Here is a 24,649-nt window from a genome sequence, read left to right on the forward strand (position 1 = left end):
ATAATAACAATAATAGCTAACCTTTATTAAATGCTCGGTGCATGCCAAGCTCCACACACATTATCTCATATAATCCTCACAGCCGTCATCCCACAGGGTGAGCTGTTATCACCTGTACTTTACAGACAAGGAAATTGAGGTGCAAACGGATTAATTAAGTCAATGACCAGAGGACACAAAACTAACAAGTAGCAAAGCCTGGATTTGAACCCAGGCAGTCTGAGTCAAGAGCCATACTACCTGTACAACAGTGTACACTGGGTGTGTGCATTGGATATATAATGTATACAGTGGGCAAAGGTGCAAGGATGTTCCTCTGGGCTTGTTTGTAATGGGGAAGAAAGGAAGGGGAGAAAACCTGCTAACTACCCCATGATAGGAATTGGTCACATGGATTGTGATATACTCATACTGGAATATTATGCAACCATGAAAAATGATGCTATAGAAAAAAGGTGTGAGGTCAATGGAGGAAAAAGGAGACTCATGTAATACTTTAAACAATAAAGAATTTAAATTAATAAAAGAAAAAAAAGTATGTGAATACTAGGGTTTTTTGTATATGTATGTTACTAATGATTCCATTTTGTTTAAAATGTGTGTGTTTTGTATATGCATAAAGATCTGTGAAAGGATATAAAAGGAATTGACAAAATTGGCTGCCTTTTAGAAACATTGTATGGCTGTGGTGAGAGAGAGAGACTTGTTGTTTCAAGCCATATATCCTTTTTCACTTCTTGAATTTTGAATCGTGTGAATATATTATCTATTAAAATGACTTGGCCTGACCTTCTCCTTCTATCCCCAGCCCTTAACTCTTAGCTGAGTTGGCTCGTCCCTCAGTCTGAGTTGGGGTAGCTCCTCTGGGCTTCAGCACCTTCATGCCTCCCTGAGCCATGCTGTGTGTCAATGCCGGGTGACAGCTCCCCTGAGAGGAGGGGCTGTCTGTCATCTTGGTCTGCCTGGGTCTCCTGGGACAGAAGTTAGATCATGAACACTGAAGTCAAGGAGACCTGGGTTTCAATCCCAGTTCCATCACCTTGAGGAAGTGACTTCACCATCCTGTGCCTCAGTTTTCCCATCTATAAATGGGTTTAATCACTGCAGTGAACTTATCAGGTTGTTGTCATAAGATAATGTGTGTAAAGCTCCCAGTACCATTCCAAGCACAAGGGAAGCTCTCTCAGGTAATAGCCACACGGCATCATTGCAGACCCTCTGTGAATGCTTGTTGAATTGAACGAGGAAATGACACCTGGAGGGGCAACTCCCCAGGCCCAGCCCAAGGACAGTGGCCCTTCCTCCACTGCTCATGCTTGGCACTGCCCCATCATTGCCATGCTCACCTCCCTGCCTTGTGCCCCCACAGCCACCCGGCCCAAGCTGAAGAAGATGAAGAGTCAGACGGGACAGGTGGGGGAGAAACAATCGCTGAAGTGTGAGGCAGTGGCCGGTAACCCCCTGCCCTCCTACCGCTGGTTCAAGGATGGCAAGGAGCTCAACCGCAGCCGCGACATTCGCATCAAGTACGGTAATGGCAGGTGAGCAGCAGCCATCCCTCCCTCCTGGCATCTTCCCTCCTGAGAAGGAGGGTCCCGAGCTGGCAGATCCGAGGGCTGTGCCCCCAGACTCACCTGTAGATCAAATTCCTCACCCCCTTCCTTGCCACCCCCAATTTCTCCTTGCAACCCTGGGCTCCTCTGGTTATGTTGGCCCAGTGTCTTCAGACTATAGATGCTTAATTACTGTCTCTGGATGGTTGAAGGCAATTTGATTGTCAGTCAGCTTTGCCTGTGGAAGTCCACTCTTGTCCTAGAACTTCTCAAAGGACCTGCCACCGTGTCTGAAAGCCCAGATTTGGCAATCCTTGGGGGAAAAACTGCTTGCAGAATGCATCTGGGAGGTCATGTGTGGTGATGGGCTGGTTTCTCAGCTCAGCAAGCTGTACTGGGCAGAGAGCTGGATAAGGGGAAGGGCACATGGCTTTGACTAGTGTTGGGGGAGTCCGTGTCTCAGACAGACCCCCCGATGACATAGGATTGTCTTTCATCTGGAGTCAGCGCTCCAGGGAAGTGAATCAGCAGCTCAGGAGCCTCCAGCTGTGGGAGATGGCCTCTCTTCCATCTGGGGTTGGTCGAGCGGGGGCTTCGGGCACCAGAGAAGCCAGGAGTCCCAGGGCAGCTCCTCACCTCTCTCCTGCCTCTCACAGCCCCGACAGACTGTTGGGTGGCAGAACAAGCAAAAGGGGAAGCCCCCCTCTGCCTGCCAAACAGAAGTTCTGCTTGACCTCTGTTCTGTTGGCCCTGATGGCCAAGTGGACTTCCCTCTCTAGCCGAGAGCACCCTAGTCTTTCCTGCCCCTCCAGAGTATCTTACAACCACCTGCTCCCTGGCTATCCTTTTCCTCCTCACTGCCCCCCAAATGCAAACAAGGATGATTTTAGAGGACCCCAACCTGCCCCACAACAGAAAGTGATGGAAGGCCAGGGCTCAGGCTGCTCCTGGGTTGCTATGTGGCCCTAGCTGTGTACATTCTGCCCCTCGTCCTCAGTCTCCAATATGTGAAAGAGGGTGTGGGGGTAAGGAATCTGGGAGGCACTTCAGTTTTCTGACTGTCCTTTCAGGAGTGGGGAGCAGAGGCAAATTGGTCACCTGGAAAGTGGTCCAGGTGAAATTGGAATTTACGAAGAGTTTGATTTAGAGCAGTGATTCCCAACCTTCTTTTGGCCATGCCCCACCTGAGCATCTCTAAAACCCTGATGTCCCCCGTGACATATAATTCTTATTATTCAAAAAGTGAACTCCTTTTCATATGGAGGAAGCCTAAAAAGGCCATTAACTTGGCCTAAACAAACTTCCATAGAACATGGCATCCATGAAAGAGAAAAATAAAAGAACGAAAGGACAGTTGAAGTACTGAGGAAGAAATCAGTTTAAAATAATAATAATAATAATAATAATAATAATATGAAGTGATATGAAAAATAGCAAATAAAGTTTCAAAACATATAATAGAGAACTGAAATGCATAAATATGTCAGAATATATATTTATACTAGAGGCCTGATGCACGAAATTAGTGCAAGGGGCTCGTCCCCCCTCCGCTGCTGCCTCTGCCTCACCCTGCCACCATGGCTTTGTCCAGAAGGTTTTCTGGAAGGACGTCCAATCTAATTAGCATATTTTGCTTTTATTATTACTATATAGGAGACCCCTAGAACCATAAGAAATGCAAAAAATTCACTGTTAATAACTCATTCTTGAATTGCCCCCCTTAAAAATCAAATTACCACCCTGTGGGGCGTGTGCCCCATGTTGGGAACCACTGGTTTAGATCAAAGGTTTGTGGCTGAAAGAATGCTGCATCCTAAGGAAATTGGGGAGAGGGGTCTTGTGTGTCCCCAATCTACATATTTAGCAAGAAACTCAGGTTGCCCACCAGACTCACCTTCTGAGGCCACCCCACCCCTTCCCACTGCCCAAGACTGGCTCCAAGCTGGAGAAAGGAATGGACAGGCTTCTGGGATTGTTGGGGCTCCAGTCCCCTCTTTCTGGGAGGTCAGAGCGAACACTCTCTCCGGACCTCTGCGTCTCAGTGAAGGAGGGGAGAGGCCATCTCCAGAAAGAAAGCAGAAGCAGGAGAGAAGGTTGTCCCTTGTATCCCCATTACTCTGAAACACGTCCACAACTTGGCCATCCTCATCCCCCCATTCCTGATCCCATGTCACATTCACACCCACCCACACACACGCGCACGCACACCCTCAGAGCCCCTGCGCCACCAACAAGGTCCTTTCTCTGGTGACTTCAGCCGTTCTCTCTCTCCTCACAAGCCCACTCACATCACTTCCCTCCCCGTTGCTTGCCTCTTCCTCCTCCAGCTGTTGCCCCATCTTGCTTCTTCCCTCCACCACCACACGGAGTCAGTTTCAAGCCCACTGACTCCACTCTCCTGTCCTCCACTCCTCTCGGCTCCACTAGACTCTGCCCAGTAAATACCCACCCCCCATCCCTATGGCTGTAGCTCTTGGCAGACCCAGCGACTTCAGAGCTTCCTGGCCCTGCGCCTCCAGGCCTGTCAGCAGTCGTTGACGTGGGTGCCACCTGCTCCCGTGCCCCTGTGGCTCTGCACCTCTTAACCAGCCTCTTAGTCACCATCAGTGCTGGAACTTTCCTGTCTTTTCAGCTTCACTCTCCTCCCTCCCTCTCCACCTGTGAGTGTTTGCACCCTCTCATATCTGATGACCCCAGGCCTCCATCTCCAGTTTGATGGCTTTTTTTAAAACCTGAGTTCCAGACCCATGCTGCCAGCTAAACACTAAATACCACCCCTGAGATACTCCACAGGCATCTCTAGTCCAGAGTGCCTCAGTCTGGCCTCTCCCTCCTGCCCCCTCTGGCCCTGCCTCACCCTCCCGTGCTCCCCTCTCAGCTGTGGCAGAAGCAGATGTCTGTTGCTCGGCACTGCCCCCATGCCATCCCCTGCAGTTGGGTACCACTTCTCCAGAAGGAAGCACCCGTCTCCCTGCCTCGCAAGCTTCTTATCTGGTCTCCTAGCTTTTAGCCTCTTCTCCTCCACTGTCGCCCTCTTGGCTGTCCCCACCCTTTCTGGTGATAGGATTCATTTCTGTATCTAACATAGCATCAACTGTGTGCCAGGCGCTCTGCCAGAGGCTGGAGAAACACCAGGGAATGGAACTGGCATGGCCCCGACCTTCACAGAGTTTCTAGTCTAGCCTCTGGTGTAGAATGTAGGTAAAGGCCTCCACCCTTTCTTCAGAAGAAGTGTATCTCATCCACCCAATTTTGCTTACTATTCTAGACGTCTAGAGTCACCGACTCCCAGGACTCTGACAGGGGATGATGATCTTTCTAACATGGGCACATATCCGATCTTCATTCATTTACTTGACAGATCTTGAGTGCCTGCTGTATGCCAGGTACAGCCCAGGCCTTGGGGCCCTTCCGACTCTTTTCTTCCTGGCCTCTAAGTCACTGCCCCGCTGTTCCCCAATACCTCAGTGCTCCCGATCTCTGCTCTTTCCTTTCATGACCCTGGACTTGGGCTCAGGCTGTTCCCCGTACTGGCAGCAGACCCCCCCCCACACACACACACACACACTGTCCCTGGAAAAGTTCTCCAAGGCCCAGCTTAAATGTCATAGCCTCTGGGACATCTTCTTGAGTCCTCCAGGCAGCTCTCGTCACCTCCTGTCATAATGTCTCAAACACAGTTCCATTGCATTGTTGGGGGGATGTCTCTCTTTCTAGCATGAGAGGGCTCCCCATACCCATCTCCCCTGCATGGCCTGGCAGAGGGTGACAGTAGGACTGGACAGGTCGCCCTTTGGGTTGACCTGGACTTTGAGCACTTCAGCATCCTGGTCAAGCCTCTGTTTCACCTAACAATTAGGTCAGCCAGTCAAGAAACAGGGCCTGGTCAGGCCTTCTCCTGGGTATCGGAGACCCCTGAGAGCCTGAAGTGTGCCCCTGTCCCCTTCCTGTCAGGGACCCATCCTAGCTGCTGCCTTTCTGAAATGTCCTAGCTCCACCCACCCTGCCCCTGGGCTCCCAAGCAGTGAGAGGGTGGAGTGAAGGAGTGGGCCATAATCGGGAACTTCTGATTCCGCGTTGTGACTCAGAGAGCTGCCACCTCCACTCACACTTCCCCTGGCATGGGGGCAGGGGCAGGGTCTCCTGGCTGGCAGCATCCTCTTTCCTTCTGCCCACACTGCAGCTTGCTCTCTGGCCCCCTATCACACCTCTGCCCAGGCCACACTCTGTCTTGACATTGGTCTTGGTCTTGCAGAGACCCCCTCCCTGGCAGGTGCTATCTGCCTCAGGGGCTGCCGCAGGAGGTATCTCACCCAAGCCTTCCTGCGCCTGGAGAACACTGGCCCCCCAAGCCCTGGGCACCGGCCCTCCCCTGCAGAACCGGGCCCTCCCCTGCAGAACCATGAGTTCCCTTATTTATGAGGGGCAGGCTGGGACAGGCCCCTCAGGCAAGCAGAGGGAGGTAGGCGCTGGGGAAAATGTGTGAGTAGAGGACGTGGCAGCCCAAATCCCATCCCTGCCAACAAAAGACTGGCTGAGAAAGGAAGGGAGGGGCATCCATCACAGGGGCAGGCCTGAGGCAAGGTGGCAAGGGGGCGCCAGGCCTGCCTGGGGGTGGGAGAGAGTCCTGAGTCCTAAGTCCTTGCAGCTAGGAGTGAGGAGAGAACCTAGTGTGTGTTATTCCTACCCCCCTCGTTCCTCAGGGCCAGGGAGACCCGCAGAGCCCGCCTTCAGCTCTTTCGAAAGCCTGGGGCCCACCTCCCTGGAACTGGCAATATCATCACGCAGCTGATACATGTAGGGGTCCTTCTTTTCGCCCCCTTGCCTCTTTCTGGTTTCTCAAAGGGAAGTGGCTCTCCCTGGGCCCCCCACTCCTTTCCCCACTTTCCCCAGGTCTCACTTTCATGTGGAAGCTCTTCTTTCCTGTTTGAGCCTTAATCCCTCCAGACATCTGTGAGCCTGGCTCTGCCTTGTCCTGCTACATATGGTGTCATATAAGGAAGGTCCTTTGAGTTCAGCTGTGGGTGACAAGGAGGCTCAGGCTCTGGGTCTGCTCTGCCGTGACCCTCTGACCCTCAGGCGATCCTCCCTTTTGCTTGTCTAGTGTCAGGGAAGATGTGGTGGCTGGGGAGCCTGGTCCTGAGGCAGCTGGGCTTCCTGGCATGTAATTAGGCTGAAGCCAGGAAGGAGATGCCGTCTTAGCCAGAGGGGCCTCCCAGGCTCTGTTTAATGAAGGGAACAAACTTGAATTGACAGAAGAGGGTTGTAGGCAGACATCAGGCCAAGGAGACACAGACTGGCTTGAGCTGGCAAAAATTGGGTGGGGTGGAAGGGTAGTGGGAGGGTCAGGCAGCTGTCACTGTAACATCAATAAGGATATTGCCATAGCAACAGGGCCTCCAATAAGACAACCTCACAAACCCTTGTTGGGGGAATCTTGGAGTGAGGACGTCTGGGAAGAGGCCCACACCCAGAGGCAGAGGTGGAGCCCAGGAGACTGGTGCCCACAGCACAGCCCTGGTAGAGATATGGGTCCGTTTGCCATCTCCTCCCCTGGGCCTGACCTCTCTACTCACCTCCCCTGTCCTTCCTCTTCGCCTTTTCTACATCCTGGGCTCCACCACTCCTCCAACCCACTACATATATTCTGTGAATCTAGTGTTTTGATTCAGGACTAAAAAGAGGAGGAGATTACAGCATGGAGAGAAATTTTCATGCTACTTCTTGTTTCTCCCTGGGGGCCAGCCTGGGGTCCCGCGCTTCATCTGGGGCTCCAGCCAGCCCCCGGAGAACACCGGGGCAAAGCGAGCAGTGGGAGATGTGACCAGAACCTGCAGAGCCCAGGTTCCCTGGGGCTGGTGCAGAGAGACACTGGGAAGGAAGGAGAGGTTGGCAGGGTCTTCAGAAGGAGAGGTTGGCAGGGTCTTCAGAAAAGGGGAAAACCAGGGCCAGGTATCCTAGAGTCACACACAGCACTGGAGTCCCTGCCCAGGCCTGGCTCCATATCTCTCGGCATGCAGGGACTGGGTGCAGAGTCCTCCACAGAGGGGTCTACCCCAGTGTCAGGCTCCGGGAGAAAGCCCATGCCCTCATCAACTCCAGCATTGTCCACCTCTGCCTTTGCCTTGCCATGTGCCCTTGGACAAGTCTAAAAGCCCCTCAGTTTTCCCATCTGTGCTGTCCTGTCCACCACCTCCAGATTAGCCAAATCAGGCCACAAGGACCGGATCTCTTATTCCCTAAGCTATTCAAGCTCCTGGCTCTCAGAAAGCACTCAGTAAACTTTTATTGAATAAATGAATGAATGAATGAATGAATGAATGAAGTGAAAGCCCCTTGGAGAGGCCACGGTGTGCCCCTTAGTGGCAGGGCTAATGTGAAGTTAGGGGAGAGCCACATGTTGGAGCTGGGAGACTGGGCACAGTTGCCATGGAAACCTGTCAGAACAGCCTCCCCCCCTGTAGGTATCTGGGAATAGGCTTTGCATTTAGAGTGACAGGCTGCCACTTCCAAGGAATGGCTGAGGTAGCTGGTGAGCCAGTGGCTGACCTGTTCAGGTTGGGGGAAAAGCACTGAGACTGGGAGAGGGGCACTGAAAGAAGGGAGGTGGCCATGTGACTTCCTAAGGGACCCTGATTTCCTCACCCAGAAAAATAGCTACAAATAAGGACCAGCCCTGGAAACATGGATGTGGAGATTCGTAGGATTAGAACATGTGTGTAGCCACTAGCCCTGCCCTATGCTCTCCTGGTGCCCAGGTTTCCTCCCAGCTCAAGGGACTCAGTGTTCCACCTGGACCTCAGACTCCACTTCCCATCCACACTTCGCAGCCACTGTGGCTCTGCAGGGCGAGGTGACCTCTGGGTGACCGCTGGGGAGTCACAGCCAGCCTGGGCCCTGGCTCACGCCTCTCCCCCTCTTATTACCTCCCTAACCAGAAAGAACTCACGACTACAGTTCAACAAGGTGAAAGTGGAGGACGCAGGGGAGTACGTCTGCGAGGCTGAGAACATCCTGGGGAAGGACACAGTCAGAGGCCGGCTCTACGTCAACAGCGGTAGGTAATCCGCCCACAGAGGGAGGGTTCCTATAGGGGTTCCAGTTGCCCCCCCAGCCCTGGGGAGGCCGGCACATGATCCATCTTGCACTTGACTCCCCTCCCTCCTGCTGCTGCCATATCAAGCACCGAGATCTGGGCCGATTCAGAGAAATGCAGTCGAAGCATAAATGTTTAGCTTTGTTATCGGGGCCTGGAAGAGCCGCCAGCTCTCATTTTAAATACCCTAAAAACTAAATATTTTGAAATCAAGAGGTGGGGGTGGGGGAAGGATATTTTTAGAAGGCAATTATGGCAGGCTGGGCTGCCAGGACCAGGCTCCGAGGAGAGGCAGGCCCAGGGTGTGTGCGTGCGCGAGCTGACTGCCTGGTGCCTGTTGCTTTGCTGGGCACGCGAGTGCAGGCAGCTGTCTCCACGGGGCCGTGGTGGGAGGCTTGGGTGCCTTTGACCCTGGGGACAGCCTCTGTTCAGGGATGGCAGGCCCCTGCCCTGCATGTCATTCTCTCCCTTGAAAATTTGTGAGGTCAGAAGCTCAAGATACCCTTAGCATCCCCTCTCCAGCTTGAGCATGGAGGCTGCCTCTTGCTGGGCTGTCTGTCCTCTGGGGCCCTTGACTGAGGAAGCCACTGGAACTGCCTGTCCTCAGGCTGCACCCCTCTACTCTAGCACACCCCACAGAACTCTTCCTTCTTCCTGACACCCAGGCCTAGCATACCATTTGGCTCCCTGGTTATTTGGGACGGCTTCCCAGTCCTGTTCCTGTCACAGATTCTAATCCTGTATCTCTCCTCGCCTACCTGTATTTCCAACATATAGCCTTACAGGACTCTAAACCCAGCATGGTCCAAAGAGAGCTCGGACATGGCTGCCTTGGGCCTGCCCTCAGAGGAAAACTTGGCGCAGACGCTCTCTGTCCTGTCTTGTGAGGGATCCCCTGCTCTCCCAGCCTCTCAGGCTCCTCCATCTCCCTTGCCACTGTATCTAATAGATCCTGGTCAGGCTTCTTTCTGGACCTTTCTCACACCTGTCCCTTCTATTCCATCCCCACCTCAGGAGCAACCTCAGCCCAGGTTTTATCCCTCATCACCTGAACCAGAGCAAAGGCCTCTCATGACGCTTTCATCCTGTCATGCACCCACCCTGAGGCCACAGAACAAATATTTTGTCACACAGCCCAGCTCTTGAGGGAAGCCCAAAGGATCTTCCCAGTCCTAACTGCAGCCTGTCCCTTGCATCCCATCATTATTTCTCCTCCCGGGTCATCTCTCCCAGGCAGCCTTCCTCCCTGACCACTCCCAGCCTGAGGCCCACTCCTGGGCCACTTCTTGGTCAACCATGGTCTTGTGTAGCTCTTGAATTCCAGCCTTCGAAGGTTCTTCAACTCTCATAGAGTTGCTGAGCTTTCTCTGTGGGTATGACCTCCCCAGGGCAATTGCGAACCAGGAGTGGGGAGAGCGGGATGATGCCTTCTCCCCAGGAGTTTCAACAATAGCCACAATTGCTGAGAGCTGCTCTGCACCAGGCTCCCCATTGTCTCTTGAGCCCGTACTCAAGGCCATGAAGTGTTTTAATATATATTTTTATTGATTTCAGAGAGGAAGGGAAAGGGAGAAAGAAATAGAAACACCAATGATGAGAGAGAATCATTGATCAACTGCCTCTTGCATGCCCCACCCTGGAGATCAAGCCCGCAACCCAGGCATGTGCCCTGACCAGGAATCGAACCGTGGCCTTCTGGTTCATAGGCCAATGCTCAACCACTGAGCCACACTGACCGGGCTGAAGTATTTTATAAATTATAACACTGAAGCTCATAAAGGTTAAATATTCTTCCCAAAGTCAAACAGCTAGACCGTGCACTCCAGGAGGCCATGTGGGGCTGTTTATTACTCTTGCCTCTGGGCCTAGCACAAGTGCCTGGTTTACAGCAGGCACCTGGGAAATATTATATAAAAGGGCTTAGAACCTGCTCCAAGTCCATTAACTAACTCCCACAAGCCCCAGCCTGGGCATGGTTGTACGGGGGGTACCTGGGCCCCCTGCTCCTCCCAACCTGTCCCAAGCCTGGGGAAATGGATCCAGCATCTGCTGCCTCAGCCAGAGTGGGCAGACATTCTCAGGTCCACTTTGGATTTTAGATTTCCTATTTCATTATTCAAGGCTTTCTTGGTTAGAGCTGAGAAGAACCAACCTAACTTAAAACTACGTGAAGGAATTTATTGGTTTATAAAACTGAGATGGCCAGAGGTAGAACAGGCCCCAGACATGACAAGAACTCAGAGCAGGGGCAGGATGCTCTCTCACACCATGTTAGCCTCATTTTCTCCTATTGGAAACCAGGTTTCCCCTTGTCTTGGGAATGGACGGGGAAGAGGAGGCCATGGCCTCAGACAGCTCCAGGTTTATATCATCCCAGCTCGCCACCCAGGGAAAAGGGATAGTTTGTCTCTGTGTCCATTCATACAATCACACAGGTGGATTCCGATGGCTCCCTGCTCAGGTGATGTGCCGGCTTAGCCCAGTCACCGTGCTCAGGGGGGTGAGGTGCCACCTGTGTGATTGTATGATTGCCAGGCCTGTGAGTGTGTAGAGGGGGTATTGAGAGGCAGCGTACTATGAGCGTGCCCTGCTAGAACTACGGGGGGAGGGGCAGGCACTTCCGTAGCGGTGTGCTGTTAGCAGAGGAGGAGGAAAGGGCTGCCATGCGAAAACCACAGGAGTGCCCTCTCTCCTGCTCAAGGCTGGGGACCTAAGGCTCAGGACTGTTGTGAGATCCCTCAGATAAGCTGCAACTCCCCCTACACGCAAACTCCTGACATTCCTCAGCAGCCCATGTTCTGATCAGTTAGGGAACCGGAGAGTGGAGCTTTAGGCTGCGCTCTGAGGACTTCCCACATGGATTCTTGCCTCTTGTCCTTGCAGCCTGGCCAGAGAGCAGCAGGGCAGAGTGGCAGAAAGAATTCAGAGCGTTGGTCTCATCCCAGCTCTAAGGCGCAACCCAGGACGAGTTACTCTACCTCCCTAGTCTTAGGGTTTCCCATCTGAGGCTCAGCTAGATGATCTCTAAGCCCCTGCCCCTTTGCTCATGGAGAAACTTCTGGGATTCTGAGTTTGATATTGAGGCTGACATCCTATGCACCACCCCCACACACACACCACACACACACACACACACACACACACACACACACACACACACACCCCACCTCTTCTGTTGCTCTGTTCAGTCCAGGGAAGGAAAGATCCTATTCTTGATGTGGGGAGGTGAATGGGGTCACTGAAGGGGACCGGAGGCCCCTGCTGGGACGCTTTCCCAAGCAGAGACGCCCAGGCTCCCTGTTTTCCTGTGGAACCCAGAAGCAACCACACCCTGGGGAGGGGGGAGGGCGGGTAACGGGCCTCTGTGCCTGCCCCCCTCTGACTCATCCCAAGGTGGGTAGGATTGGCCCGCCCGGGCCCCAGGGAAGCCAGGGCTACTGGAGTGGGGAGGCCAGAAGAGGGCATGGGAGGGCTGGCAAGGAGCAGTGGCTGCTCAAGGAGCATCATGGTGGCTCTTCGCTACTGTAGCTCTGTTCCAGCGGCCCTCGATGCTCCTTCCCCAAATCACAGAGCACCCTTCTTGCAGTCACAGCTCTGCCAGCTCATAAGAGGCACGTTCCTGAGTTGGCTGGGATAAGGAGGAGACAAGGAGTTTGTGGTGCTTTTAACAAAAACAATCAGCTTGGTCCAATCCACTTCTGAATTAGAGAAGCCAGCTGCCTCATCCCCAGGTGAAAGAGAATTTGGGAATGTCCCAGGTGACTGTACTAGTCCCAGATGTCAAACCTGCCTGTCCTTCACCCAGATGGCAGGCAGGTTTGGCCTGAGGTGTCACAAGACCATGGAAGCCCCGGAGAGGTTTCTGGGCCTGTCCATTACCTAGAGGCTTAAAAAGGCTAACTTTAATCACATACACATGCATGCATGCACTCTGACTCATGCAGGCACACACACGCATGCACTTTCACACATTCAGCAAGGCCTTACTCAGCAAGACCCTGTTTTGAGCTCTGCGGAAGCAGTCTGGGCTTCTGACAAAGTTCCTTAAATGGCAGGAAGCTAAAACCTGAACTCAGTGTCTGCCTGTCCTAACATACCAAAGATGAAGGATAGGCAGCTTTATCAATGGGAAAGGGGGCATTCTGGGTAAGTGGGAGGGCGCCTTGAGGGATGAAGAGGTTTCTCCATGAGGGAGGGAGAAACAGCTGCTGCAGCTGGCAGCAGGAAGAGCATCCATAGCATCTGCCCCCTCCTGACCCATTCTCTCTTCAGGGACCCGGTAAACTTACACCAAGAAACTAATGGCTAATGTGCCCAGGCATTTTTCTAAATCAAAAATTTTATGTCTAATTGACATGCTATAAAATTCACCCTTTCTAAAGCATACAATTCAGTGGGTTTTCGTATATTCACAAAATTGTAAAACCATCACCACTAATTCCAAAACATTTTCATCACCTCAAAAAAATACCAAATACTCATTAGCAGTCACTCCCCATTTATCCCTCCCCTTAGTACCTGGCAATCACTATTCTGCTTTGTGCCTCTATAGATTTACCTATTCTGGATATTTTATATAAATAGAATCATACAATATATGACCTTTCATGACTAGTTTCTTCCACTTGATATGTTTTTAAGGTTCATCCACATTGTAGCACTTATCAGTACTTTACATTTTATAGCTGAATAATGTTTCATGGTGTGGATATATCACATTTTGTTTATCCATTCATCAGTGAGTTGTTGGGTCATTCAAGTTTGTTTTCACATTTGGGCTATATGAATAATGCTGCTATGTCATTTGTGTATAAGTCTTTGTGAGGACATATATTTTCAATTCTCTTGGGTATATACCTAGGAGCAGAATTTCTGGGCCACATGATAACCCGCTGTTTAATTTTTTTGAGGAACCACCAGACTGTGTTCCAAAGTGGCAGTACCATTTTATATTCCCACCAGCAATGCATGACGGTTTGAATTTCTCCTCGTCTTCACCACCACTTGTTATTATCCATCTCTTGTATTGTAGCCATCCAAGTGAGGGTGAAGTGGTATCTCACTGTGGTTTTGATTTTCTTTTCCCTGATGACCCCCCAGGAATATTTGCATTTAACAGGAAACAATGTTTTGATCTACAGAAAAGCTACGTCCCCATCAGCCAAGGTTCAGTGGTAAATGAGATAGACAGGGCCCTGCCCAAAGGGAGATTACATTCTAGTGGAGGGGAGGGGCTAAGCTTCAAACAGCTAGTAATTGCACAACTAGTCCTTTAATTATGTTAGAATGAGCCCTACAAGTACAGATATACAAAGCTACGAGAAAAGTGAGGAGGAGCCTGAGCAGCCTCTCTGAGATACTGATTTGTGTGTGTATGTGTGACTTAAAACTACATTTATTATCTTTCGGTTTTTGTAGTTCAGACATAGCTTAGCTGATTCCTGCAGCTCAGAGCCCCTCACAAAATTTCAATCAGGGCCTCTGGGCTCAACCTGGGTGTTTGGGGTGGGGGTCAGGGGGTCAGGATCCACGTATAAACTCACTCATATGGCTATTGGCAAGCCTCAGGTCTTCACACTCAGTTGACCAGAGATGAGATACTAATATTTTGAAAGTCCTGGACAGGAAGGCACCTGGCTTGTTAGAGGAGTTGGACTAAGCCAGTGTAGTCTGCACATACTGTAAGAGAGGAATAGGACACGAAGCAGGAGAGGTGGGAAGGCCCAGATTGGACCTGGGAAAAGTTGAGGGACTCTATTCTGAGTGCAAATGGAAGCCATAGGTAGATTTTGATAATGGAAATGATTGATCAATATTCTAAAATCCAGTTTGGCCCTAGCCCAGCCGTAGGCAAACTACGGCCCTCGGGCCGGATCCAGCCCGTTTGAAATGAATAAAACTAAAAAAAAAAAAAAAGACCGTACCCTTTTATGTAATGATGTTTACTTTGAATTTATATTAGTTCACACAAACACTCCATCCATGCTTTTGTTCCGGCCCTCCGGTCTAGTTTAAGAACCCATTGTGGCCCTCGAGTAAAAAAGTTTGCCCACCCCTGCGGGCCTAGCCAATTTGGCTCAGTGGATAGAGTGCCAACCTCTGGACTGAAGGGTCCTGGGTTCGATTTTGGTCAAGAGCATGTATCTTGGTTGCAGGCTTGATCCCTGCCCTGGTCAGCAAGAGTGGGAGGCAACCAATCAATGTGTCTCTCTCACATCGATGTGTTTCTCCCCCTCCCTTCCACTCTCTCTAAAAATCAGTGGAAAAATATCCTTGGGTGAGGATTAACTAAAAACTAAAAATAAATAAAAACCACTTTGGCAGCTACGACGAGAAATGGTTAGAGATGAAGGCAAGAGTGAGGGCAGAGAGACCAGTGAGGAGGCTATGATAGTCGTGCACAGAAGAGACCATGCAACCAGGACTTGGGGAGGCAGGAGTGAGACATGGATAGAGACTCGTGCAGAGGTAGAAAGGCAGCCCTTGGTGACAGACAGCTGGGGAAAATAAAGGAGGAAGAGAACCAAAGATACCCTCTAGGTAATGGGTTTGTTCCCTGCAGTCACTGGCTGGGCAGATGACTGGCAGCTGAGTTTGGGATGGCTAGGAGCCATCCCAGTGGAGGTGTCAAGGGAGTAGCCAGACTCTGCAACTTGGAGTCCGTATGTCATCTTCACTTCCCCAAACACAGGAGAACACAGTGACGAGGGAGTAGGGATGTGTTGCCTTGAGAGCCTACAGAGTTGCACTGCAATGACTTAGGAAGGCCCTGCCATGCTGGGGGTGGGGGTGGGGGGGGGCGGCGGGCAGGGAGGGGGAAGCTCGAGGTACTTCTTTCTGAGATAGAAAGGCCTACGTCACTTCCCCACACACACTCTGTGACTGGCTCCCCCATTGGCCTCCCCTTTTGCCTTTCTAGTCCCCATGACAACACAGTTCTGGCAGCCCAGGCCAGGGCATCCCCGGTGGGACCCTGGCTTCCTTCAGGAGTTGTCCTCTACCTCCCAAGGCCTCGATGAGCACAGACAGGCATGTGGACAGACCCAAGTGTGCAGTTATGGTCCCTGCCACCCTCCTCGCTGCCCTCTGCTGCTCACTCAGCACAGCAACGGGCAGGCTTTCCCGCCCGTGACTGTGGTGGAAGCCAAGCTGGGCCTGGCAGGTTCAGGACAAGATTTCTCCGGCTTGGCCAAGACTCACAGAGGACGCAGGCCTGTGGTCCACATCGGGTTTGCATCCATCTGCTTATGTCAAGTCTTGTACTGACGTGTTCTTCCACAAGGGACTGTGGCTGGCAAGAATGCTCAGCCAGGCGTCGGGAGTTTTAGATCCTTGTCACAGCACACACTGTGACTCTGAACAGGCACTTCCCTGCTCTTTCCTCACTCCCCCTTGGCAGTGTAACCAAAGGACAGGACAACCTCTAGGGTCATTCCAAGCAACAGGATTTTATCATTCACAGGCGTGGTCACCTCAGCTGTTTCTCTTCTCTGTCCCTTTCTCAGTTCCCTGGGTCTCACTGACCCAGAAATGAGGCAGAGACCAGCAGGAGGCCTCCTCTCCCAGCCAGCATGTGGCTCCCAGCTGGGCCTGGAGTGTATGTAGGCAGGAGCCCTGGGCAGGGTGGGGCTCAGGATGCCAGACCAGCAGCAGGCACGATGTGGAGGGGAAGGTGGGAGCTGGCCCTGCCCGCTGGGTTTTATCAGCGAGCTCTTCAGACATATACAGAGGCAAGGCTGTGTATACACTCCCAGTCCCCGCGCTCCATCTGTCTCCCCGCATGTCTAAACAGTGAGGGCGCCAAGTGCCTGCTCTCCACCTCCTCCTCCTCTCGCCCCCATTACTGCGGGAGGTGGTAGACACTCAATACCCCTGAGGAGACAGGACCAGCCAAGGTAAGAAGGTTCGCCTCAGTCAGGAGTTTGCTGCTGGGTGAGTGAGAGGTCCTCAGAGCCCCAGAGTCTGGGGGGGCCCAAGGGGGGCCCCGGGGTCACGGGGGGCAGGAACCAGTTTCTGGCTGCCCAATCTGGATACAAAGCCTAGGCCCTAGGGGGTTAGCTTACAGATGAAAACTGACATTTGGGGCAAGAATTTTCACTTGAAATCAGCTTTCTGGATGCCATCCAATGGGGAAGCAGAATTTTTGTTATGTTCACTTATCAAAAGAAGCTGATCAATCAGATGTGCAGTCGGAGTCAGCAGCCCTAAAGCCCATCTTGCTCTCACTTAGTGTTCACCTCCCAGCTGTTCCCAGCCCTCTCCCAGCCTGTCTCCTCTCCAGCAACCTGAAGCCCAGGTTTGTACCCTGGGCTGTCCAAGGCCTGGAGGCTCCTCCAGAGGCAACAGCTAACGCCGTGGGGAAGGAGGGGGCTACCTGGCGAGGGCAGATGCAAAGAAGACCCTGGATGCTCATGGAGATGGGCACAGTGGCCTTTATGACATTCATGGGAGGCTTGTCTCCTCCCCCCCTCCAAGGGGGAAGAAATGGAAGGAAGGGTTCTCCCCACATCTCCTTAGATCTTAGAACCTGACAGTGTCCAAAAGGCGCCGTTCCCCTCAAAGCGTAGCTTCCTTCCAGCCACTATGGGAGCCCAAGCAGTGCATATGGATATGGATGTCCCCTCCCTGTGACTCTGTCCCCCACAGAACACGTGGGGTCTCATCTGTCTGCAGTGGCGCCCCCAGGAAGACAGGCAGGGAGGGGGCTGAGGGAACAGTTTTTGCTGGCCTCTCACCACCTCCACACACAGAAAACCTCCCAGGCCTTTGGAAGTTTGCCCAGAGCAGGGGTGCAGGGTGGTGCTGGACAGATGGTCAGAGCTCATGGTGGCCTCCCCTTTGCTTTGTTGGTGACTGAGAGGGACCACCAGACCTTCCCTGCCCAGCCATTCCTGCTGTCTCTGAGCTTCGAGCATTGAGATGGGCAATGCAGGCGGTGGTTCCTGGGGCCCAGAGGTGGTCTCAGTGGGTCACTGGCATATGTCTCTCATACCTCCAGTGAGCACCACTCTGTCATCCTGGTCGGGGCATGCCCGGAAGTGCAACGAGACAGCCAAGTCCTATTGTGTCAATGGAGGCGTCTGCTACTACATCGAGGGCATCAACCAGCTCTCCTGCAAGTAAGTGACCAGTGGGGGCGGGCGTGAGGGCAAAACAGGGTAAGACAGGCTGGGGCAGAAGTGGAGGGCTCTAGGAAAAGTGCGCTTCAAGCCACTAACAATGGGTCCCCAAGGAGTGTAGACAGGGATGTGTGCCCCCTTTCCTGGAATCCAGGGAGATGTAGGCGCTAAAGGGCTCAGGGCTTCTCCAGGCCCAGTTTCCCAGGCCCCTACCCACTCATCTCCTGATGTCCACCCCTTCACCACCTTTCAGGAAGATGGGGAGGCCAGTCTGTGACCTGGGCATTGGGCTCTCTCTCTCTCTCTCTCTCTCTCTCTCTCTCTCTCTCTCTCTCTCCCTCCCTTCCCTCCCCTCCCCATTGCTCAGCAACTCTCCAAACTTTGTTCTGATAAACATTCCCTGGGGGGGCGGGGGTCCCCAGCAGTGAGGAGCCTGGCAGGGCCCAGGCAGAGTGTGAGTCCCAGAGCCCTTGGGGGAGAAGAGGGCTCTGTCCCCAGTGCTCACCTCAGGACCTGGCTACTCTCCCTGCCTGGCAGGACCCCACTATCCAAATATGCCCTGGGTGCTGCCTGGCCCTAGTCCCTCTCTATGGGATGAAGGGACTCCAGTGGGGACACCACTCTTGGTGTGACCCAATGGGGGAGGTCAGGGTTGAAGAGCTCAAGCTGGGCCTTCTGTGCCTCCCCAAGGTCAGAGCTCCTCTCCAGCCGGCAGGGCTGCCTCAGGAGGACTCCCAGGAGCTTAGAACCACCTGTTCCACTTACACACAGGGCAGAGGGAATGGGCATCAGAGAGGGCTTGTTCAGGCCCAGCCAGACCTTCTGAGCAGCTGGACCCACAGCGCCCCCTTGATGGGTTCTCTGGCAGGTGCAAGAGGAGGAGGAGGAAACAGAAGAGGAGGAGAAGGAGGAGTGGCTGGTGAGGGTAGCACAGGTTCTGGCTGGATCCTCAGGAGTGGGAGGGAGGTCTAGTTAACAACTTTGGGTTTTCAAAGCAGCCCAAGGCTAGGGTCTGGCAAGGTGCCAAAGCTGCCCCATTCCCATGGCATCTGGGCAAAGGCCACCAGAGTATCGATGGAGATTCAGAGAGAGGCATTTGCCCTCCCCACAGACAAGTCAGATTCAGCATTCCTCAGCTCTCCTGTTCTCCCGCCTGGCTACAGCCCTAGCCCGGGACTTTCAAAGACCACCCCACCACACAAAGGGAGAACAGAGGGTCTATGCCTCCTTCACACTCTCCCTCAGGGCCGGGCCAGCTTGGCCTGGGCTGCCAGGCAGATCTGTGCCTCTCACCCCAGCTGGCCTCCTTTGCTGGCTTCCTTCCTGGTTCCACCCTTACCTACTGCCATTCCCTTTCCGTCTCCCCGATCCTGAATCTTAGGGGACAGTCCCAATGGCAACAGCAGGTCCCCCAGGGAAGTTCCAAGCCCAGACTCAGCCCCTCATCCTTTCTCTCACTCTGCCTCTAGGAGGCTGCCACATTACTTCTGGAGACCCTGGGGAGCATTCTAGCCTTGATGATGCTCTGAGCTCTTGGGAATAGACCTATAGAAATCCAGAGGGTTCTGGAAAACCTCCCAGAGACAGCCTAGCCTTGTGCCCTCCCTGCTTACCACCCCCCAATACACACACACCAGTCTTCTCTTCCTTAGCCCATTGGACCCTAGAATCTTGAAGGGATCCAGCAAAGGCACTGAAGTCAGCCCTGGCTCCAGGTAGGGAAGGTTTCAGCCCCCCAGGGCAGGTGCTGGGGCTGAGGAGGGCTTCGGGGCCCAGAACTCCGGCGCTAGAGAGTTTAGTGTGGGAAGGAGAAGGATGAGCTAATGGGTTCCCAGAGGGTCCTGCCATCAAGGCTGTACCCTTTAGACCCTCTGGGTCCCACCCAGCTCCATCTGAGAGGAATAGAGGGCAGGAGCCTGAGCCATTGTGAAGATAATGTCCTGCTTCCCCTCCCCACAAGGGCACTGGGGTCACTGCTTAGCACTTGAACTTGGTACCCAGAATCACCACCTCCCCATCTCAACCTGCCCTGGAACCCACTTCCCTGACTCCCTGAGCCCTCAAGGGAGAGGGGCATCCCTGGCGGGGATTTCGGCCAGGAAAGCAGGTCCTCAGAGCTGTGCTGGAGAAGGACAGGGGGGAGGGGGCCGGGCAGAGCCCAGAGGCCACTCTGGGGGTGGGTAGGCCGGGAGGGAAGGGGGGCAGGCCTCTTGGGGTTCCTGATGACACCTGAATGGAATAAAAAGGAGAGAACTCAGGAAATGGGACTCACGTCTTACCATTTGTGCTGTTTGTTTACTTTTTATTTTGATTTTTTTGCATTTCCGCTTAGCTTGGATAATGAAACTAGACTGGTCAGTTTCATTCCAGTTTCTATAAAAATCAGTTTTCCTTCCTGGTTTTCTGACACTTGTTGTTGTGTATTGGTTCAGAGCCCTGCAGGGAGTGTTGGAAAGCAGGCACACTCCGCCCCTCCTGTTTTTGTGGAATTCAGAGCCAAAAGAAACAGTGTCCCTGATACTGAATTTTGTTTTCAAAAAGAAAACTTAGGGGGATTGGAAAATGGGGGGTCCAAATCAAGGGGACTGTCTCCTGTCTGGGCCAGACAGGGGTCTCTGCACTTCCTCTTGCTGCTTTCTCCTCTTCTCTTCGTGTTTTGTAGAGCACGGTTGGTGCGTGACTCTTGGGGACTGGTTCAGGGGATGATGACAGAACAAGACTCTCTTTCCAGCCCTGTGCACATACCAGCGGCATGCCTCCCTTTCCCATCAGCTCATCCCCCATTCCTTCTGCTCCCCCACCCCATTTCCAGGTGATTTCCCCCATCCCATACCCATGTGCCTGCTCATCCTCTTCACATCACCACCCCACCCCTCATGAGGCCAGAGCCCCTTTCCTCCCTCCCTCCAGTGCCGGGGCGCACCCTCATCCTTCATCCTCCCCCTCCCCTGGGTGAGGGCAGCACACATGGCATTATCCCCAGGCTACCAAAAGGAGAAACTGAGGCCAGGGAGCTGGGGTGGGAAAACAGGGAGGCAGTGTCCCAACCTCTCTGTTACCCCAGATATAGCTCGAGGGCTCTCCTCTCTGCCCTTCTCTCACCCCTGCTCTTCTCCAGTCCTGGGCACAGACCTTCCCATAGTCATAGCAGATGATTTGGGAGGAAGGGCTGGGAAGGCTGCTACCTGCCATTCCTTCTAATCTGTCCCCTGTGCTTCTGTGCCAGGTCAGTCCCTGTTGGAGTGGGAACTACTAGTTAGCCACTTGCACTGAGTTCAGACCCCTCCTGGGTGATAGGCTACAATAGCTGGACCCTGCTACCTGGTCTTGGGTGCAGGGTAGAAAGGCTATAGGCTCAGTCCCAGAACCTTCTCTAGGGAAACCCAGCCTCCTAGATATAGTGCACCCTCAATAAGCAAGGCTAAAGAGAACAGAAGTGTCCAGGAGCCCATCTCCCCCACCCCCACCCCCACCCCCACCCCCACCAAGGAGCCAGTGCCCAAAGAATAGCATGGGTGTCAGTCCTCCCCACCCCTACGCTGTGCCCATCCCCCCACTGCCAGTGGGGAACACACTTTCCCAGGGCAGGAAGGTTAGGACCATATTGCACAACTCTGGGGGCCTGTTCATGCTATAGACCATGTCCACGGCACCACCTTGAGTTGTGCAATTCAGTGGCCACAAAAGATATGAGGATACAGTTGGGTTAGTCCAGGCTGAGTGTGGGATCAGGGACACAGGGATGTGCTGTTATCATTGGTCTCCAAGAGCATCCCAGGGACAGCATCCCTGGTGCAATCATGCCAAATTCTCCCAGTATTGGGAATAATGTCCCCTTTGCTTCTTCCTGCCCCTGCACCCCTCCTCCCCCATTATCTCTCTAACACACACACAGGTTTTCCCTGTCTCCAGGAGCCAGACTAATCTCAGACATTGGACACAGTCAAACATATCTCTTTCTTGTTCCTTTGCGAATTCCAAGAGTCATTTGGGCAAGTTCCCCCAAAGGTGCTGCTGCTTGAAAAATCACTACTCCCCCTTGAGTCCCCATCCCAAGTGGACATCAGTTTCTGAGAGCTGAGGAAGAAGAGCTGAGCCTGACGGGAGCTGGTTGGGAAGCCATAGCCTTAGCCTTAGCCAAGACCTCCATTTGCCTGGGCTGGAATGGTTGAGGATGAGAGCCAGGGATCAGAGAAGGAGGTATTGACAAGATGGTAGCCTGCTCCTCTAAGCCACCCTGTTCAACAGGATGAGTGTACATCAATTTCACTTACAGCCCCTCCCACTTTCTCCAGACACACCTTCCAGCCATTCACCACCACCCATTGGCCAGGTATACCTGCACACACACTGTCACCACTGCAGGGACCAGCCTCCTGCCTCCCAGAGGGAGATGATGTCAGGGCCCAGAGAAACTCTGCTACCTGCTCACCATCCACTCCCAATCCTCCAGGCTAGATTGAGGGCCACAGGGTTTTCATGAGTGTCTATCACAGCCAATGGCCACAACCTCCTATAAGCTTAAGAGGCTACTGACGATTTGTATACACTAGAATGCTAAGAGGTAGAGTACACTCACCTCTTGATTAATGTTGAACAGTGACCTATTATTGAGGAGACACTGGTGATGGGCTGACCTAATTTCCTAAGGAAGAAGAGGCGAGGCAGCATACCCATCTCTGAGTAGGATTTGAGGGTTAGTCTGGCCCTGTCTGTAAGCCTCCCTGAGGTATCTGAGAGTACAGGGCTGGGCATGTCTCCCAGAAATCTGCAAGACAGGGACTCACTTGAGGGGAGAGTGGCAGCCAAAGAGCAGAAGGAAGTATACCTAGGCAGAAGAGCAAGGTCAGGGAGCTGGGAGTGGGTGGTGCTTTGCAGCTATAGAGAAGGCAACATGGGAGAATGAGCACCCACCAGAGCCAAGTAAGGATGGAGGAGCAGGTCATGGGGAAAGGCAGGTGTGCCTGGCAGCCAGTAGGCTCCTGATGTGGAACAGGCTTCAGGGTCCCCAGGGAGCCTACTCCAGCTCCCATCATAGTACTTGCCACCTGAGGCCAGATGCCCTGCCCCTGGCCTTGGCAGGCTAGCTTTGGGATGCTGGTTATTCTGGCTCTTCGCTAGCCTCACCTGTTCCCCAGTAAGCTTCCCCATGGATACTACTCTAGGGCAGCCTTCCCCAAACAGGGTTACAAGGATTCCTCAAAAAAAAGACTTCGATGGTCAAATAAATTTGGGACATACTGGAAAATTCAGTTCTTTCCTCCTACAAAACTTTTCATAGCCTTTCATATGCCAGCGTGCACTGCAGCTCTACAAGGAAGCCTGGGAATGGATTTCCTAAACTTATTTGGCCATAGAACCCTCTTCAAGAGAAGAGATGAGGTATCTCCAAGGCCCCTTTTGTCATGAGTACACAGTCTGGGAACAGCATTCTGGGGTCCTCTGAGCTTTCTGGAGCTGTTTCATGGATGAGAAAACCTGCCCAGAGCTCTGGAGAGAACCCTTTGGTAGGGCCTAGAAGAAATGGCTCCCAACTCGGTATTCCAGAGAACTCCCAGCACCCTGCCTGCTGACTGCCTGGCACCAAGGGGCTGCAGTTCTGGCTTCTTGGGGCCCAGGCAGGGCAGAAGGGAAGTCTCAAGGACCATTAGGACAATTAGGCAGTAAGTTCCCAGTTTCCCCACCCTGCTTCCCTGTATCATCCTCCTCCCCGCCCCCTCCCCTCCCCACACCTACGGAGCCACATCTAGTAGAGAGATTTGGAAGGAGATTTCCGAGCCCTCCACCCAGCCCTGACTCCAGCCCCTTTGCGATAAGTGTGCCCCAGCGCCCAACTTGGTTTTCTCATTCATCACTGTGCACTTTGATTTCTAACCTGAGCCTCGCGGATGATGCCAGTTTGTTCTGTGATTTTTCCCCTTTTCCTTCTCCAGATGTCCAAACGGATTCTTCGGACAGAGATGTTTGGAGAAACTGCCTTTGCGATTGTACATGCCAGATCCTAAGCAAAGTATGTTTGAAGATACAAACACGAGTCCCTGCTCCTTAGAAAGCTTCCGGGTGCAGTCCCCCCACCCCCTGACGTAGGGCGTAGGGCCAGGGGTGTTGGTTGTTTTGATCTTTGGCTGTTTTGTTTTGTTTCTCTTTTCTTTTCTGTATTTTGGTTTGTTAGTTCTTTTTGTTTTGTTTTGTTTTGCTTTGTTTTTCATTTTTGGCCTAATCCTTGGGTTTAAAGTTCAGGGCTACAGGTAAGGGGCATAGTGGCAAGGCCAGTACAAATGGTAACGTTGGCAAGGAACCCAGCTGGCATGGGCAGGAGCCGTGCCAGGGTGTTGCGATGCCTGTGTCTTGCTATCCTGGCTCTCTCTTTCTGGTTTTCTTTCTTTTGGTAGGTGTCCTGTGGGATACACCGGGGACAGGTGTCAGCAGTTCGCAATGGTCAACTTCTCCAGTATGTCTCTTTCTTCTATTTCTTTTCTTCCCTGGTGACTGACAGTCTCCCCCTGTGGGAGGGGTGGGGCCTTGCTGAACAAGACTAGGGGAGGACACAGGGGTGCCCTGGGCTCCTCTCAGTCTTCAGTGCTCACAAGAAGCCTGTGCGGAGGAGACCCATACACCCCTGCCACCCCACCTCTACATCGCTGTCCTGCCTGGGTGCAGTAATGCCAAATTCTCCCTGCAGCTGGCCGAGCCCCGCTCAGGCCTCCTCACTGCTTCTGAGGTGGGGCAGCCTGGCCAGCTTAGGAAGAAGCATTTGCAGAGCCCTCACCTGCTTCTAAAGGCCTGTTTGAGGAGGTCAGGCTGCCTATGGGGCCGCACAGTGAGTGTGTGCACGTGTGTGCTGGTGTGCTTGACAGAAGCGAGTCCTCGGAAAGCCTGTC

The 24,649-nt window shown here is 53.0% G+C and overlaps 1 protein-coding gene across 1 annotated transcript in view; it reads left to right on the forward strand.

Annotated features, from left to right (window-relative positions):
- Nucleotides 1-23,855, forward strand: part of NRG2 (neuregulin 2) — a 183,285-nt gene extending 159,430 nt beyond the window's left edge. The window contains exons 5-8 of the mRNA XM_023752166.1: nucleotides 1,370-1,541; nucleotides 8,492-8,610; nucleotides 17,648-17,768; nucleotides 23,702-23,855. Of these exons, the coding sequence (XP_023607934.1) occupies nucleotides 1,370-1,541; nucleotides 8,492-8,610; nucleotides 17,648-17,768; nucleotides 23,702-23,855 (566 nt within the window). The remainder of the gene's footprint in view (nucleotides 1-1,369; nucleotides 1,542-8,491; nucleotides 8,611-17,647; nucleotides 17,769-23,701) is intronic.
- The last annotated feature ends 794 nt before the right edge of the window (nucleotides 23,856-24,649 follow it).

This window comes from Myotis lucifugus, unplaced genomic scaffold (assembly GCF_000147115.1).
Source record: "Myotis lucifugus unplaced genomic scaffold, Myoluc2.0 scaffold_28, whole genome shotgun sequence".
NCBI lineage: Eukaryota > Metazoa > Chordata > Mammalia > Chiroptera > Vespertilionidae > Myotis > Myotis lucifugus.